Here is a 17,118-nt window from a genome sequence, read left to right as displayed (position 1 = left end):
CCATCCCGCCATCCCGCTTACTTTCCGGGGGGGGGGGTACTGCCATATATGGGCTATATAGGTATGTGCTGCTGTGAAGGGTATGGTTTTCAAGCAATTTATTCTAGCATAGGGTATATAAATCACAGCGTTTGGGTCTAGAATAGGGTATCATTTTTCACGAACCTGACCAGTTGGTTGAAGATTTTATCTAAACTAAGGAAACCAGGAATTGCCACTCAAAAATATAAAAAAATGAAGGGAAAGTTTAAATTTTTGACACTCAGTTCAACAGCGTCGATAGATGACTATCATTAAAACGCTACTGGATATTATTAACTGTCAAAAAACGGGATTCAGACGGAAATCGGTGGTTTTAATACTGGTTACTCAAGTATAGGGTAGCAAAATTCAGCTGAACTAGCTCTGGTATGGGTTAAGGGTTCCAGGGTCCCAGCGGCATATCGCCACCCAGAAATTCCTAAAGTACTCCCCTCCCGGGCTTACTTCGGACCCGTCATCCGCGTTCCAAAGTATTTTAACTGTGACAAGACGATGTTTTTCCCTGATGAGACAGCGACCCTTCCCAAGCTAACGTATTTCAACAGACTTTTGCAGCTGCCTTGACCACTGCGTTTAGGTAAATTTATAGTCATTAACCTATTTCTGAATTTGCGTTGACTTGTTGATGAGCGTCGATGATACTGCCTAGGGGATTGTGTGACTCGTTCATCACTGACCCTCTCACGCTGTGATATGGTCACACACTGAAACAAGCACAACTATCCAAAGTAAACTTCAAGCTAAACAAAATGGAGTTCATTTTGTGATTGCAAAAAACCTCTTTTTCAGTCAAAAGACTAGAGCCCGGACGGCATTCATTTACTTTCAGGCGGTTGATTGAATCGAAGACTAAACATGGTTAAAATTTTTTCGTTGTTCTGCTAAGCCGGGGAGATAACCCAGACTGCAAGCTCTTGACACTGAAGCCGGAAAAGGTAGCTAGAAGTGCCGACATCTTTTTTCTTGGTTTTAGTGTGCTGATTATCTTCAACAGATCCTTTCCTCGATGGCTACAAAGTATGAATTGCCAGAGAAAGTCAATGAGAAATGTTTAAGGACTCTAGGAAGGGAGGTGGAGATGAAGACATTTAAAAGAAACGTCGCCCCGGAAGGCGAAACAAGCGAGAACAATTGTCTGGTGAGAATAGTTTGTGTTGGAGGGTATACTGGCGGGCTCCGAACTAAAGGCGTCTTTATTGATGATTATCGACAAGTTCAGCCTGACGTTAAGTCATGTAAGCGTCCGGTAATTGGTGTGGATTGTCACTTAAAGACAATAAAATGGCAGAGAAGAGAAGCTGAGGAGCCTGTCTTGACAATGCTACAATTCTGGGAATTCGCCGAACATGAACGCTTTGCTAGCATGACAAGGCCTTACTTTGCGACGGAGCATTGGTTTTCTGGGGAACTTGTGTGCCATCTTCGCTGGAGGGAGCTACAAAATGAAGACAGGAAGTTAGAAATTACTCGCCATCGATTCCTTGCGTTCTAATCACAGACAATGTAACTAAGCCAGGTCAGGAACTGCTGCAATGGATTGGGCCTGGAAAGATATTTGAGAGTGAGGTAGCACTGGATCAGTTCTGTAAAGATCACGGCTTTGTGGATCATTTTGAGATCAAGTCACGCGACTGGGAATCTGGTGAGAAAAGCGTTTTCGGAGAAGCTGTGAACTGCCTTCTTAAGATAATTTTCAATAACGAACAAAAAGAAGTGAATGTAATCAGGTAATGTGAACAGTAATGGGTTGGTTTGTGCATGCAGTGCATGCGATGGATGCCATCAGTGACTCACGAGATTACAAATTGTTTCGTGACGGGTTGTGGCATAAATGTAAGTAGTTTCTCCCTCATTTGCTGTTGATTATAGGAGGGGGTTGAAGGAGTAAATTGAAAACTGGGACAGTTTCCCTTTCCTTTACACTGGCAAAATAAAAGTTGAGTCACTTGGACTACAAATCACAAACAACTGGGAATGGAATTTGTGTGAAAAACAATAGGCTGTAAAATGATGTTTATTCCCCTTTCAGGACCTTCTTAGGATGCAACGCTGGTTTCGTTCGTGCGGTTTGTGCAGAGAAAAATCTTTTCCAAAAGATGGGTGTTGCCTGAGTATTTTTTTTTTCTATTTTGGCCATGAATATGTTAGGAAAGGCTCAACAGCCACTTTCGTGCCCATGGCTGTTCCATTGGTCACATTACCTGTTCTATTGAAGATAGTCGTTTCCACTGAACTGGAAGGAGTTTTCTTGTGGGATCAGATACTCCTTGATACCTGGCAGGAACGCACGTGTGTTTCTGTTGTGAAAATTCTTTGTATGCTTCGCACACATTGGTAATACCCTCCTCTTGTGGTATGTTTGTGTATAGACTAGTGATGTCCATTGAGACAAGAAAGGTGCTTTCACGGAATTTAATGTTACGCTTGTTTTTGGGCTATTGGCTGAATGATTTGAGGAGGCTGAAGCTGCAACACCTTGCCAATATTCAAGATTTAGCCAAGCCTAAAAGCGGAGCTCCTGGGTCAGGGTGTTCAAAGCCCGAATTAAGCTAACCCAGGATAAGCAAGAATTTTGATTTGAATTTTGTAACTTTGCGGTGAGGTTTTCTGTTTATATTGTTTGGCCTTCTGTTTAGCCTTCTGTTTTGAGTTTTAATAATCTCAAGCAAAACATAATATAAGCAGATAAATTTATACTTCGGTTAACTTTTAATCCTGGGTTAGCGTTAGCTCCATCTTCGTCGCTGTCGCCGTCGTCGTCGTCGTGCGTACGCGCCCACGAGCAATACCGCCAACCATGATAAGTAATGGTAATAGGACTTCGGTCTGTAATCATACGAGTGATAACAAAACCGGACGACCGCGCAGCGGGAGTCCGATTTGTTTATCACGAGTATGATTACAGACTGAATTAGACGACATGAAGTTTTATTACCAATTAATCACAAAAATCACAATTTCCGAGAAAAGAACAATAGCCAAGTTATGAAAGAAAGGGAAAATTTGTATTAGAAGACTGACAACGGAGGCGTAAATTGTTTGTCTCTCTGAAATTAAACTACAACTTTGAATGTGATTGGCTCATTAAATTGTCCGATTACAAACTGTTCAATAACAACTTGGCAAGTGAATTAGTGGAAAATAGGAGTTTTTTAACCAATCACAATCGAGGAAATTGTAATTTTATGATTACCATGAGAAAATCAATTCACTGGTCACCTTTTCTTTCCTATATGGGTATGGTGCTCCGCTTGGCGGTCCTTCTAGCCGCCGAGCTCCGCTATAATAGGTCTACCGGCTCTTTGCCGGTAAGTGTGTAAAACACTGGAGTTCGCAACTCACATCCCGTTGCCCGCACGAAAAAAATCAATAATTCCCACATCCCGCCATGAAAATAACCAACTTCCCGCCTTCCGCCGACCCCTCTAAATCTCGTATCCCGCCTTCAAATTTTCTTCCATCCCGCATCCCGGCAACGAAAAAGGGTTCATTCCCCATCCCGCCAACCCTGTGTTAGACCCTCAAAGAGCTTGAGGATGGGAGTCGGCAGTTTTTTTTTCTAGGCCATTGATATCTTTTGTTCAGAGGTCGTGCAAGGTTTCTTTTAATATGGTGTCTTTTGCCTAGTTCGCTTTGCACATTGTTTGTCGTGTTATCTTATAGAGAATTGTTTTGGTAATAGTCCCACCCCCACCGTGTTTAGCATACAAACGAACGAGAAGCTTAAAATGGCCGGTTAAAGACTCCTCTGCTAACGAAATAAATTTTAACTGCCTTTTCACTCAGAAAAGCTGAACTGGCTGGAAGTTGATTCCCAACGTGACTCTCAGGGTTTTCAAGGGCGGTTACCACGTTGCGATTTGTGCAATCTCTAAATGTGTTGATATAGTCATTGTTCTTTATCAGCTTTTGTTTTATACAACCTCGAGAAATCATCAAATTAGAGCTTTGCCTTTCGTCTGCCTCTTTGTAAATAAGCCCTTCCTTACTGTCTGAGGAATCTGTGATCTGCCAGGCGACTTCGTCTTGACTTGGCTCGGTCTCAAGTCTTAAATATTACGTTCGTTTCCTACGGTAAATGTGCACTTCTGAATTCTGACTTATTTTTTGTTACTAAGTTAAGAAATCTTCACGAGTGGTAACAAACCAGATGTGCAGTTGGTACAACTTTACTGGAACACAACCTATCGAAAGAAATCAGCCGTTCTTAGCACTTAGTCTTTGAGGAATCAACTTTTTGTGCCAGTAATCTTTTTCAGTTGATGCCATACGACCCATACTAATGATATCAAAAAATGCCTAATCGATATCCTTGGTAAACAATTTATGGTCATTTTCGCGACGCAAATGGTTTCCATAGCAACTCAAAAACGAATCCGGTGACCCTATTATTTAAAATCGAATTGTAATCAGCATGTCAAGATTCCACTTTTTACAAAATTAAAAAAATAAAAAATGTGGAAGGGGGTTTAGAGCCCGGGGTCGGTACTCCGATATATAACATATATGGGTATATGCCGCTGTGAAAGGTATGGTTTTCAGGCAGTTTAGTTTGGGATGGGGTATAGAAATCATACAGTTTTGGTTTGGAATAGGGTATAATTTAATCTATAATAGAAACTGAAACTCAAAGTGATGTTGGTTTAGTTAGTGTATGTTGGACTACAGTAGTGATAAAGTTTCTGCAAGAAAAATAGCTAGTCTGGGATAGGGTAGGGGTTTTTAGTGCCAAGTATAGAATAGGGTTGCAAAATCAAGCTGATTATGGTCTGGTATGGGGTAAGGGTTTCAGTGTCCCAGTGGCACACCCCTACCTAAAGATTTACAGAGCTACACCATAAATTAAGTCCGTTCGAAACCGAGTGGAGGGTACAGCATTTTCGCATGACATCCATATTGGTATTCAAGAGAAAAACTCATCTGTGTTCTTGTTTCGTATGCCACACAACCTGCCGTTTGATTAAGAGGTCGCTAAAAACTTGCTATTTCTGTGACATACGCAAGGAATTTTTTTCCTCTAAGGGTAAATTGTTACCAATGAGGAGAGATTCTCAAAATTAATTAAAATAACACCCTAGGAAAAAATAGATGACAAGCATCGGCTACGTACACCTTACCCGCTCCCGTGATTCCACAAAAACGTTCATAAACAACGCTACAGTCTAAAACAGTTAAAAGCATTTTATTGGCTTGCCCCCGAGACTCCCAGGGTGGGGGTACTCCCTTATATAGACTATAAAGGTATGTGCGACCCCAAAGTGTATGGTTTTTCAGCCGTTTGGTTCATAAATAGGGTATCGATTTTGGCCATAACTGAATAGGGTATGGTTTTTGTACTCTAGTCCGCACTTGATTACACCATTTTGCTAATGCTAGCTACAGTCCCTTGTGGGGGTAAAATTTGATCTATTCAATGAATTAATGAGGCCACTTTTTGCAGAGTGATCACTTCTTGCCCCCACAAGGGAACGGAACTAGGAAATATTTGCATTAGCAAAATGGCCTATTGGGTATGTTTTTTAGAAGAAGCTACTTTTTCATCATAATCGATGTCCATCAACAATAGCCCTACATAAATCATGTTTAGGGCAACTGTGCCAGCCGCAACGGTCATAAATAGGGTATCAAATTTTGGTCAGGTCATAAATAGGGTAGAGAAAATCCCAGATTTTGGTCATAAATAGGGTGAGAGTTTTGGAAAGCGGCCCGCACACCTCCACCCAATTTTTCTGGGAGTACCCCCTCCCCCCGGGCCGAGACTGCTCAATAAGAGCAAGTTCCTGAAAAGTCTATAAGGCCAAGTTCAGATGCCGTTTTTCACATGAGCCGAATCGAATGCTAATGAGGGAGGACAAAGGATTTTTCTCATTTGCATTCGATATGGCTCATGTGAAGTACAGCGTCTGAACTTGGCCTAAGATCTTATAAATTTTGGAATGGTAGCGAGTTACACTTAAAAGACACGATTGACATACAGTATAGTCTATCGTTTGAAACGAAATAGTTGCGCGTTGTAATGTTTGCGATTTTTAGCGTTTTTCCACGATGCGCAAAAAAGGTTGCCCCAGCAAAAAAACTTCCCGCAAAAATTTCCTACGCAAGGATTTACCCCATCTGCGAAATTATACGTACTAGCATCACAGGTAGATTCTTGTTAATGCCATTTATCTAAATGTCTCTTTCGTTCAGAGAAATTAGACAAAACATTCGGAAATAAATCAATGAAGTTGCTCTTGATGCACTTAAGAGGTAGCTGCTTAAAGTTTACAGAAAAGGCTCGTCTGAAGGTGCTATAAGTCACACTTGAGTGAGATGTGGTTGTAAGAGAGTGACATTGATTACCGTGTTTCACATCTCTGCATGTTGTTTAACTTGTTGATTCCATTTAGTGTAATAAATAATCAAAATGTTGTAATTTAAATTAAACGCGACTTCCTGAAAATCGCGAAAATTAATACTCAATAAGAAAAACCAGTTTATCACAATCGCAAAAAGTAGTTCTCGCAAAATACAAAATAAATTCGCCGATCCGCAAATTAAACTCCCGCGAAAATTTCGTGCCACACGATAATCACATGTTATGTGTCCTTGTACTTTGTCATAAAATCCTGGTGAAAGGTTTTTAACCGTTCTAACATAGGGATGAACTTGTTTTCCGGTAGAATAATGGTTATCCTGCAAAAATAACAAGTAAGTGAGTGAGTGAGTGAGTGAGTGAGTGAGTGAGTGAGTGAGTGAGTGAGTGAGTGAGTGAGTGAGTGAGTGAGTGAGTGAGTGAGTGAGTGAGTGAGTGAGTGAGTGAGTGAGTGAGTGAGTGAGTGAGTGAATGAGTGAGTGAGTTTGCAAGTGAGTTTGTAAGTGTATGAACGATTGAAAGAATGAATGAGTAAATAAATCGATGAAAGAACGAAAGAAAGGAAGAAAGAAAGAAAGAAAGAAAGAAAGAAAGAATGACTAGTACTTAATTTTCCTTGCAAAACAGATGCAGTTTAGCCAAGTTTAAGTCGAAAGTAGTGTAACTGAACTTCCAAGTTCAATGTTTGACGTTATATTCGAGGAACTTTAATTTTTCATTGATATTGTGCGCGATCTCCAGCGTTATCGAGAATTCGTGTAGTCTTTGAAGCATAGTATAGGATTGCATGAAATAAATATGACACTATGGAACGCTACACTAAACAGTTCTTGTACCCTAAGTCATACATACTTACACGACGAACCGATAGCTGTTTCGAATGGCGTCTTCGAAAAGTTCAGTTAGATCAAACATACAATTTCTTTTCTATAATCTTACCGGAAGTAGTAGTGGTTACCGCTACCATTCATGTCGAAGGCGCAACCCGGAATCATGTAGCTTCCAGTTTTCTCCAACACCTGCCAACAGTAGAACTCGTCTGGCGGTATACCCTGGACCTTAAAGGAAAACAATGGCATCAGTGGTGAGATGTTAGACTGGCCGAAAGAAACGTGGAAGCAATTAGATTAACAGGCCAGTATTTGATTAAAAAGATGCATGAAAATATGAAAAAGGTTCGATGCTGTGGGTCAGACGGTTTGACGGCCAACCTTCTATTCTCAAGGGAAGCCGTTTACTCTTGATGAAGTTGGTATCTCCCAGCTGAGGAAATTTCTAGGCAGGAAAGGAAACTCTAATTTTCGCCTAAAAATTATTCTGGGACTGTAAACTAACTCTCGTTACGGTCTCATTGGAAGCACTTAGAAGACGTTTTCATCCGCGACAGAGTCATGGGTGGAGGGACTGGTACCTTTGCTTCTTCTATGGCTCTTTGTGGTAATGTTATCCTCGGAAACGCGTACATTGCCCCTTGTACTTCATTGCACTTGACACCTTCCATTGAGTTGAGAACTTCCGTCGTTAACTTTGCTCTCTTCTTGTAGGAATCTTGTATGGTCCTTCTCTCCTGTAAAACAAACAGATGGTTCGTCTAGAGTTATCATCTGAGTTGACGGTAGTTCTGAAAAAACTCGTGTTGGTGATGACTGACGCTGCGACAACTTTATCTGAAGCCATCTTCAGAGTCAAGTGAATAGTGTTTGTCAGTCAATAGTGTTATAAGCCCCAGGTCCGTTAAAACGGATTGGTCAGTTTAGCCGTAATGGCATTCGTTGTAGGAGTCGTGTAACGTTTGTAACAGTAATTGATCTTTCTTAGTGAGTTTCGATCCTGGGTTCAAACCATTTTCTATGTTGCAAAGCAACAAATGGGAAAAGGCATCATTATATGTAAATAGAAGGAATTCAGCTTAAAGCACTGTCTCTAATTTGTTCAATCGCCTCTTTAATAAGAAACAACTTTAGACAGGAGTCCAATGGACTACTCCTTTCATTGCCATGGCCACAACAGTCAAAACTATACAGTGCTTTTACAGACTGTTCCTGGTTGTCCAGCTTCATAACCGAGAACAACAAGGATTATAACATAACTAAAGCAAAGCGCGCGCTCTGATTGGTTAATTTAGCGTCTACTATTTGCCCATGAGTGTACGCTGCTGACGTGTGTGCTAATGTTTACAAAGCAAATCTTTTGACAGACATTGTTTCCAAAGTAATGGCCGACGTTCTTCTGCCAGAAATGCGAAACTGTCTTCACAGTTGTCTGAAGATGAAACTTTATCGAGTTACTGGTGTGCAGTCGGTTGTCATGAATGAATTTTCGCGCGCTTGTTTTCTCGACTACACGAACATTTTTTTTGTGATGTAGCTCAATAACAGGACTTCTGTTGTTCCAATGTCTCAATGTTATGTTATAAAACAAATGGTAAACGCCATAGCGTGCACTATTGAGTTATGGATGCACGCGGGAGGTTTGCTAAGCACTCAAGAAGCTAGAGTCGCACGAGGCTATCGCCTCGTGCGACTCTTACTCTTCTCTCGTGCTTAGCAACCTCCCGCGTGCATCCATAACTCAATAGTGCACGCTATGGCGTTTACCATTTGTTAAATGGACAATAGCCAGTTTGCTTGCTGTGATTTAATAACAGTGACATATATTTTTGGTGTTCAGGTTGTAAAGTAAAACGTTTTCAGTATCCAAGAGCTCACCTTTGTAAAACGTTCGTAAGATTCCTCTCCTGGACTGGGAGGGTTGCAAACGAGTCCCATGATTACCTAAGAATGAAAGAGACGGCATGACTGAAAGAACGAAGAAACAAAGAAATAGAGAAAGAGGAGAGAGGAAAAATAAAAGAGATAGAAAAAAGGAATGAAAGAAGAGAGGAATATGAAAAAAGTTAGAAAGGTAGGAAGGAAAAAAGAAAGAAACAAGACTCCTGTGATACCTGGCTTGAAATCTCCTTCTCATCCAGCCCACTACCCCCACCCCATCCCCACCCCCACCCCCAAGAAAAAAAACACTCGGCGATAGTAGCAAATACCGCCCTCTTCCCGCTAAAAACAACAAGCACTGAAATGCAAACGTTTAAAGAATTCTGAACAAAATAAACATAGATCAGGTAAGCAATAAGTTATACCCCATAAAGTCGTGGAAGAAACGCTAGTTTTTGAAAGTATTCAGCTAAGTATTCGTATTGTTTCCACTTCTCAAATAGCGCGAATATAACCAGAAGAACAGCACGTCGTGCTGCCCAGTAACATTATCCAACATCCCACAATAAAACAGGGCTCAACTGAGATTGGGACAGGGCACGTAAACGTGTACATAGATTTTTACCTAGAAATCTCCTTAGCACATAGACAGAAGAAACGTCACAGCACGTTATAACATTCTCTGTGGCGCTCCACTTTTCGTTTCCGCAAGAGTTTGCAATCACCCGTGTAATTTGAGCTTTGTTTTCGTACCTGTCCTATTGTGGAAGTGCAATTTCTTGCACTAAGGTACATTTTGATTCGAGACTTCACTTGATCACTCAGTCCTACAAGCTCAATGTATCCTCCTCTAAGACCACATCTGCAAAAAAACAACATTGTATGACAACAACAGAGTGAAAGCTTGAATAGCTCTCAGGTCCGTAAATAGTATAAAGTAGTAATATAAATATCTTTTTGTTGTTGTTGTTGACGGCAATTATATTGCAAGACTTACGCTGATCACTTCAATTCCCAATAAATCTTTGTATCGACTTTGTACATATTGTAAAATAAAAGCAGGCTAAGTCAAAAGTCTTTCATGAAATTTTCCCTTCTGAGGAAAAAACGTTTGACGTAAGTGACACGTCCTGGATTCATTTCCAAATAAGGTCACACTCAGGTACTGGTAGATAACGGAGATTCAGTTAACAAATCAAAAAGTTTGAAATGCATTATCCAAGGTTGAGGATTTAATAACTACAAATATCTGCCGCCTTACTCGCCAGTGTATCCTTTTGCACTAGAATGAAGCGACATAAGCTGGAAGTCTCTGTACTCTGCTCCCATGTCCCTCAGGACTTTCTTACACGAGTGAAACTGGACTCCATCAGCGTAGACATTTTCTTGATAAACCTCATCAGCGAACAGTACCAGTTTCTCTCGAGCGCAAAACTTGATGACTTCTCGGATGTTGTCGTGCGTCAGAACCCGACCTGGAAATATTCAAAGGCATAATAGCTGAAATCTTCACCTCCCAATGGGGAAGACTGAAAGGTTTTATTTTTGTCTTCACCCCAGACACCCAAAATTGTTTTCGTATTTATTAGTGAATACCGCGTAAAGCACGTACAAAAATGCCTTAAAACTGTGAAACGGAGAATATCCTTTTCGCGTGTTCTTTGAGAAAGGAGTTTTCTTTACTTAAAAAGTTTAAAGGCGGAAGGGAATTTGACGGCATTCTTTGACAAAAATGGGCGGTGGATTGACACGCACATTCTGCACCATTGAGCGGGTGATATAACCCCACTGAACTGAACCAACCTGTTGGGTTGCCCGGATTAATCAGCACCAGGCCTCTCGGTACGCAATACGACCTGGCCTCCTCCAACGCTCTTTTGAGTTCAGTTACGTTCAAAGACCAGTCACTCTCTTCATCAAGACGGTAATGGATCTACAGATATGTGTAGGATAGAAAATGAAATATAATTTACAAAAAACTTAGCTGTGTGTATTTCCTTCCAAGGCACAAAAAATGTGGAGTAACGGAGACCCAGGGAGGGGCAGAAATCAAGCCTGTCTTATGACCTGATAAGAGTTGTGTTGTAAGAGCCTTGCTTTGTACAAACTGTATCCAGGGACAGGAAGCATGACTCCAGCACGGCCCCTGCCTTCATTGGTTCCTGTTTGAACGATTCCCATCATAACCTGAAAAGATGACATCAAATTATATATTTTCAGTATTTTCTGAAACCTGACACCGGCTGTACTCAAATGGTAACTTACACCAATTTCCCTACCTGCTATTAAAGGCCATTTGATGGGCATGCCCCTCGTGAATTTTGTTAAGTGTCTAAAAATTACTGGAAGCCACTTCTAGTTCTTAGGGTGTGGCCCAAGTTAGTTTGTACCCTTAAAAAGTACTGATTCAAAACTTTTTCATTGATCACACTGACGACGTTAAGAGCCACATCCTGGGCAAGCATACACTGAAAAGGTACACTTTAAGAGGTACCATAATATGTAGTGAATTTGAAAACCTGAAACAGAACAACCCCTAAGTTGTACCAAAAACATGATTTCTAATCTCTAGAGGTAACAAACATCCTCATCAGTGAGACCCCATACAGAGACCTCCCTTAGAAGTTTCAGCTGCCTAATGAACAGTGCAATTTCTGCTTATTTCAATCCCTTCAGCCCCTCCACTTGTGACAACTATGTTATCAGAAGCTGCTGGATAACCATCCCATTGAGAAATGAAATGAGCAATATCCTGACGCACAACGTTGATACCCTCTGCTGCAGTGTAACTACCTGCAAAGGAAGAAAAGAAATAGCAATAATATACACAAAGGTAAATGCTTGAGCTCTGGATTAAATCTTTGATCAAAAGAGCAATTGCCAGCCCTGGATAAGGCATTTATCAAAGAGAAAAAAACTTAGCAAGTGTATGTTATATAATAAGTTCGATTTCTGAAGTGTGCCAAGGCCAAATGATCAGTGCCCCTTCACTCCGGATCAAGCTTTCTGGATTTAAGCCCTGGCCTGGTCACTGTGTTGCTTTTGGGGGAAACCACTACTGTCATAGTGCCTCTTTCCCCTCAGGAGCACAACTGGTTATTGACACACTGTTGTGGCAACCTGCCTAAAAGCTGGGAAGCAACCTGGAACTAACATACCACCCAGCAGGAGCACTACTACTGCTAGCCGCTTCATACAGAGGCGGGAGTTAAATGCAGTGAACTAGAACCAGTTAGGCTTAAATAGTTAAGAGGCTTGCATTTATAAGCTTTATTTACATCTCAAAAAGAAAAATGCCTGACACATTCTGCAGTCCCATTGGTTGGGCAAAAGTGCTTGTACCAGTGCTAGCTTGTAAAGCTCACTAAGAGATTTTACAATCCTCATGGTTGGGCGTTTGCAATGTATTCTGTTGTTTCAAAAATATTTTTGCCAGACAAATGAGTGCTAGGAAAGCTTGCAGCAAACAAAATATATGAGCATAAATTATGAGAACTTGTGTTGATAGAAGGTTTCACTTTATGACACACGGCAAAGGGAGACCACAAGTGGTAACTGGTGAAGGATACTATTGCGCGATACGTCTACGAAATAGTGGAAAGGGAAATTCTTGATGATACTTTACTTATAGTGTGTCCTGGGATGCCATTTAGGATCCGTTTGGCTCTGTTTTTGGCATCCTGAGGAAAACTTGGATCATCTAGAAAGTCAGGACACAAGAGAAGTCCCAGGACCTGTATGACATGGAACACTTGAGTTGTTTTGATTGTAACTACCAATAAAGTGATAACTCCCTCAAACTACCCTATCACTCACTAAACAGGGAAAGTGCAGTCTTGTAACTACATTTTGATTTGATGATTGATCACTTATCAGATCAATCAAATAAGCAAGCAACCAACTGATTAATTTATCAATTTGTTAGGTAATCCATAGTAATCCACCAACTATGGGTAGTCGTATGAATAGGAGCGCAATTAAAAATTACACTACGAGTGATATTTGCAAGTTCTCACAAAATTGCACGAGCGAGTACAATTTGAAAGAATTTTCTAATATCATGAGAAGTGTAAATCCTTAATTGCTTGAGCTTTCATGCAATTACTCATTTATTATATGACTGAGAAAATTGCGAAAGTGTGCGCATTAATTTGCACTGCAGTGCAAATTAAGAATTAACAATAAATTGGCCTACTCTCAGCCAATTACAAAGAAGTAATTTTCTCAGTCACTGAAATAAACACAGAAAACTATCAAGTAATCAGCCACTAGTTGTTTGGTTATTTTTCAAGTCAGATCAGATCAAAATGAATTAAACAGTCAATCCATCGAAAGACAAGGCTGTATAGGTCACCTGTCGAAAAAATGTAATTGGTGGCTGTCCCATTCCCTGGGGATTTCCAATGTGTTCTAAAACTTCAGAAAATGGCTTGGCCTCTCCCTAATAAAAAGAGAACAGTGGAGGTTTTGTAAAACAACATTAGAGGTCTTATTAAACAAACAATGTAATGACAGGGATTAATTAAATCTATGACTGTCAATGACACAGTGGCCCAATGTTTACCAGAGACAAAATCATTTGATGCCGAATTTATATTAGGAGATGATTTATCCATTAACTAAAGATGATTTATCCCTCTCAGATGGATAAATTATTAATATCATGTAAGTATAAATATGAAGATGTGGTGACAAACGAATCAGCCCAAGCGAATTTGACCACATTATTTGTCTAAACAGCAGACTGTTTAAATGATTGAAAGGCTTTTTTTCCGTAGGGGCCATGAACACACAAGTATGTAATAAGCATGCGTGAACGATATTATTTTCACAGTATAACATAAACATAAATCCAGATCTGGTCTCAACTGTTCGAAGTATATCTCTTCCCACTGCAGTAACTTATGGATAACATTGCAGCAACTTCTTGTGTCTTCTTGCAGCTTACGGTAAGATTCATAAGTTCTTGCGGCTTCTTGCGGTTAGATTTTCAACTTCTTGCGTTTCAAATGTTCTTGCGGGTAAACCACAAAAACATGACATTTTTACTTCTTGTGGTGGCTTGCATGTTCTTGCAGCGCAAGAACTTCTAGTGCGCCACTTCTTGTGTGTGCATTATTTTTGGGCTGCATTATACCTAGAAGTTATATATCTGTCTCAGGCAGATGAATGACCCCTATCAGGCGGCTGATTTGTCCCAGATGGATACTGCATCCCTAGCATCATAGAAATATGGCCAGTTGTGAGGTGCTACTTTATACACCATCACAGGTTTAAATACTTGCAAGAGGGTCCACAATATATATAGGGGTCTCAGATCCTGCTTTCCCGCCCATTTTTTCCAATTAATCCCGCCATCCCACCCTTTTTTGCCAGGAAATCCTGATCCCGCCCACTTTTCAAGACGTTTCTGTGTTAATTATTAATTTGTTAAATTAATAATTGATTTAATTATTAACACAGAAACTTTTTCGAAATAAATATCGCATAAAAGATCAAAAAAGAATTCAATGGGTAGCAGATAAGCAAGCACAAATGATTATTAATAACGTTTCTTTCCGTAAACAGTTTACTGTTTTGTTTTGTTTTGCTTTTTTTGTCCACGTATCAGTGAAAGAAAATGATTGCTCATTCCCATATTCAAGAGAAGGCCCATAAACACACTTGACAATTTCTTTCAAAGCTTTCAGTGTCTTCACTTTCCTTTGAATCTGGCCTCAGAACTTTTCTTTCTGAACGAAGGCATTCCTGCTCGCTCATCCTTTTCGTGATATATTGTGACGCAATTCATAATGTTGCATACTTCGTTCGGTAAATGACTATTAGACCTATTATCACCATTCGGTCTGGCCAAAACAAGCCCGGCACGCTGGAAAAGGTCAAAAGATGGTCGAAACTGGAAAGGATTGGGGGGCCAAGATTACAAACGCAAGCGTCAAAAATGTTCGAAATGGACAGATGTCATTGATGTCAGAGGTCAACACAAATGATTGCAATAGGACTCAAAGACCTCACACAGTATCACGATACTAACGTAGTCAAGCGATAATGGATAGATATGTTTGACAGAATCTGACAGGGTACAGAGCCGTTGCTATTCATTACTTGAAACCTGACACAGCTTACCCTGGGTGCCTGAGGTTTTTCTTCCGCTGCGCACGAGAAAAAACTTCTGGTACCCAGGGTAAACACAGCTATGTGCACAAAAGGTTTGTTTCTGCCAGCTTGTGGTTTTTGCGCAGGTCAATAACAATTTATGCGGTCATGTAAGAATTGAAATAGTGTATCCTGCTCTGTTCCCCTTGCGAATCCCGCATCCCAACCCCGTAAAAATACTAAATCCCGCTCCTGCTCATAATTGTAATTCCCACTTCCCGTCCCTGTTTTCATCTCAAATCCCAAACATCACAGTGAAAAAAAGCTAAATCCCACATCCCGCCAAACCTATTGGGAACCCTCTTGCAACAAAGCCCGTTAGTTTAACAATAGATTCCATTTTATTGTGTCTTCCCAGTAAATGATCACAGATGATATCAACATGTAGTAAAAAGAAAAAAGTGGTACATGAGGCGATAGCCGAGAGTTTCATGATGTTCTTACCACATTCTGACGTCTTCTGTGATCAATTACTGAACAGACGCACAGCAATGTGGAGTCTACTTGTTTTATATAATAATAGTATAGAAACAAAAACAATGTCAGTGATGTCAGCTATGTGTCTGTCATCCAATGGCCATATTCCCTCTATGAGATGCACCTGCAGGGAATCATGGTAGTTGTATTCATAATCTTGGACTGGATGCTTATTTTGATGAATGCAACTACCATAATTCCCTGCAGGCGCATCTCATAGAGTGAATTGGTCATTGATCATACAAAGTAAGAACCAATCAAAATTCAAGAATAATTCGATATATGAAATAAAAGTATATTGAGCACTGTTGTTGCAATTGCTGTATAAAGTCCAGGAATAAAACTTCCGCTTTTCCCACCAATAATGCTTTGTTATTCAAAGTGTAAAAAGCCAAAATGTCATGATTACTAGAATTATTACTCACGCGAGCGAGCTCTTGTCTAATTTCAATTGCCCGGCGAAATAGCCATCCTCGCAGGCTGTAGTTGACCCTTATGAAAGCTGGATTAATGTTTTCTTCAGCAAGAATCTCCATTATTAAATAGACACGAACAGCAATGAATCAGATGACATGAAAAGTAGTTATTTGTAGTTATGTCACGCGCGAAGGTGGTTGGTGAAACCGTGACGCGAGTTGGTATATACCGCTGAGTATTAGGAGCGAAGCTTGTTATATTTCAGAGGAGGGCACGGGATGGCTGGTACCTTGGGGTTGCGGAATCAGTGGGGAATCCACTCTAATGTTGCAATTAGAGAATTGGAGCCTACACTCTAACCTCCACTATCGTTCACCTCTTTGCAAGGTACAACGGCCCCTTTTTTCTGTCCCGGCGACGGTCCATACATTCATTTTTTATTTTAACCTCCTTACAACGGCCACTTCTCCATGACGGCAACGGCCATTATAACAGCGTCCCAGCTGCCAAATTAACCCCTCGACAACAGCCAGTTAATCAACGACTGACGAACGCTTTGTACATACCTCCACTCAGGGGAGGATCCAGGATTTTTCTTAGGAGAGGGTGCACCACTAAGGAATGTGAAGTAAACCAATTTTAATAGCGAGTACCAGGCCTGAGCGAGTACGAAGAAGACTTCATCTCAGCGGCGTAGAAGAGGGGGGGGGGGGGGGGGGGATGCGCACCCCCTGCACCCCTAGATCCATCCCTGCCACTTTTTATTGTAAAAGATAACGAAACTAGATCCGTACTGCGCGCCACAATGAGTACTTTGTAAAAATAAAACTGTTGAACCCCCGGAAAGAAACAGATGTCTTATTACACCCCTACCTCCCCATGAAGGCCACCTCTCCGACAACGGCCACTTTCGTCTGTCCCCAAGGTGGCTGTTTTGGAGAGGTTCGATTGTGATGAGAG

General features: G+C 40.8%; 1 protein-coding gene and 1 pseudogene across 1 annotated transcript; one reads left to right on the top strand and one right to left on the bottom strand.

Moving 5' to 3' along the window:
* The first annotated feature begins 39 nt into the window (after positions 1 to 39).
* LOC145465680 (ras-related protein Rab-38-like) lies at positions 40 to 3,035 on the top strand (annotated as a pseudogene).
* A 97-nt stretch (positions 3,036 to 3,132) lies between these two features.
* On the bottom strand, positions 3,133 to 16,831 carry LOC145465418 (alanine aminotransferase 2-like). The gene is made up of 12 exons (XM_081449199.1): positions 16,167 to 16,831; positions 13,463 to 13,549; positions 12,734 to 12,842; positions 11,771 to 11,901; positions 11,176 to 11,295; positions 10,912 to 11,041; positions 10,370 to 10,583; positions 9,862 to 9,970; positions 9,106 to 9,171; positions 7,809 to 7,964; positions 7,337 to 7,455; positions 3,133 to 6,717 (listed from the first exon to the last, which is right to left on the bottom strand). Exons 1-12 carry the CDS (start codon positions 16,275 to 16,277, stop codon positions 6,621 to 6,623), a joined length of 1,449 nt encoding a protein of 482 aa, XP_081305325.1. The 5' UTR covers positions 16,278 to 16,831; the 3' UTR covers positions 3,133 to 6,620.
* Between the last annotated feature and the right edge of the window lie 287 nt (positions 16,832 to 17,118).

Source organism: Orbicella franksi, chromosome 13, assembly GCF_964199315.1.
Source record: "Orbicella franksi chromosome 13, jaOrbFran1.1, whole genome shotgun sequence".
Classification (NCBI taxonomy): Eukaryota; Metazoa; Cnidaria; class Anthozoa; order Scleractinia; family Merulinidae; genus Orbicella; species Orbicella franksi.
This window is presented reverse-complemented; position numbering and strand designations above follow the sequence as displayed.

Coding starts and splice junctions, on each gene's coding strand:
- LOC145465418 (XM_081449199.1), bottom strand. CDS start 16,277: ATGGAGATTCTTGCTGAAGAAAACATTAATCCAGCTTTCATAAGGGTC. Junction 12,843..13,462: donor CAATTACATTTTTTCGACAG/GTGACCTATACA, acceptor CATGTCATACAG/GTCCTGGGACTTCTCTTGTG. Junction 9,971..10,369: donor GCAAAAGGATACACTGGCGA/GTAAGGCGGCAG, acceptor GTTTTTTTGCAG/ATGTGGTCTTAGAGGAGGAT.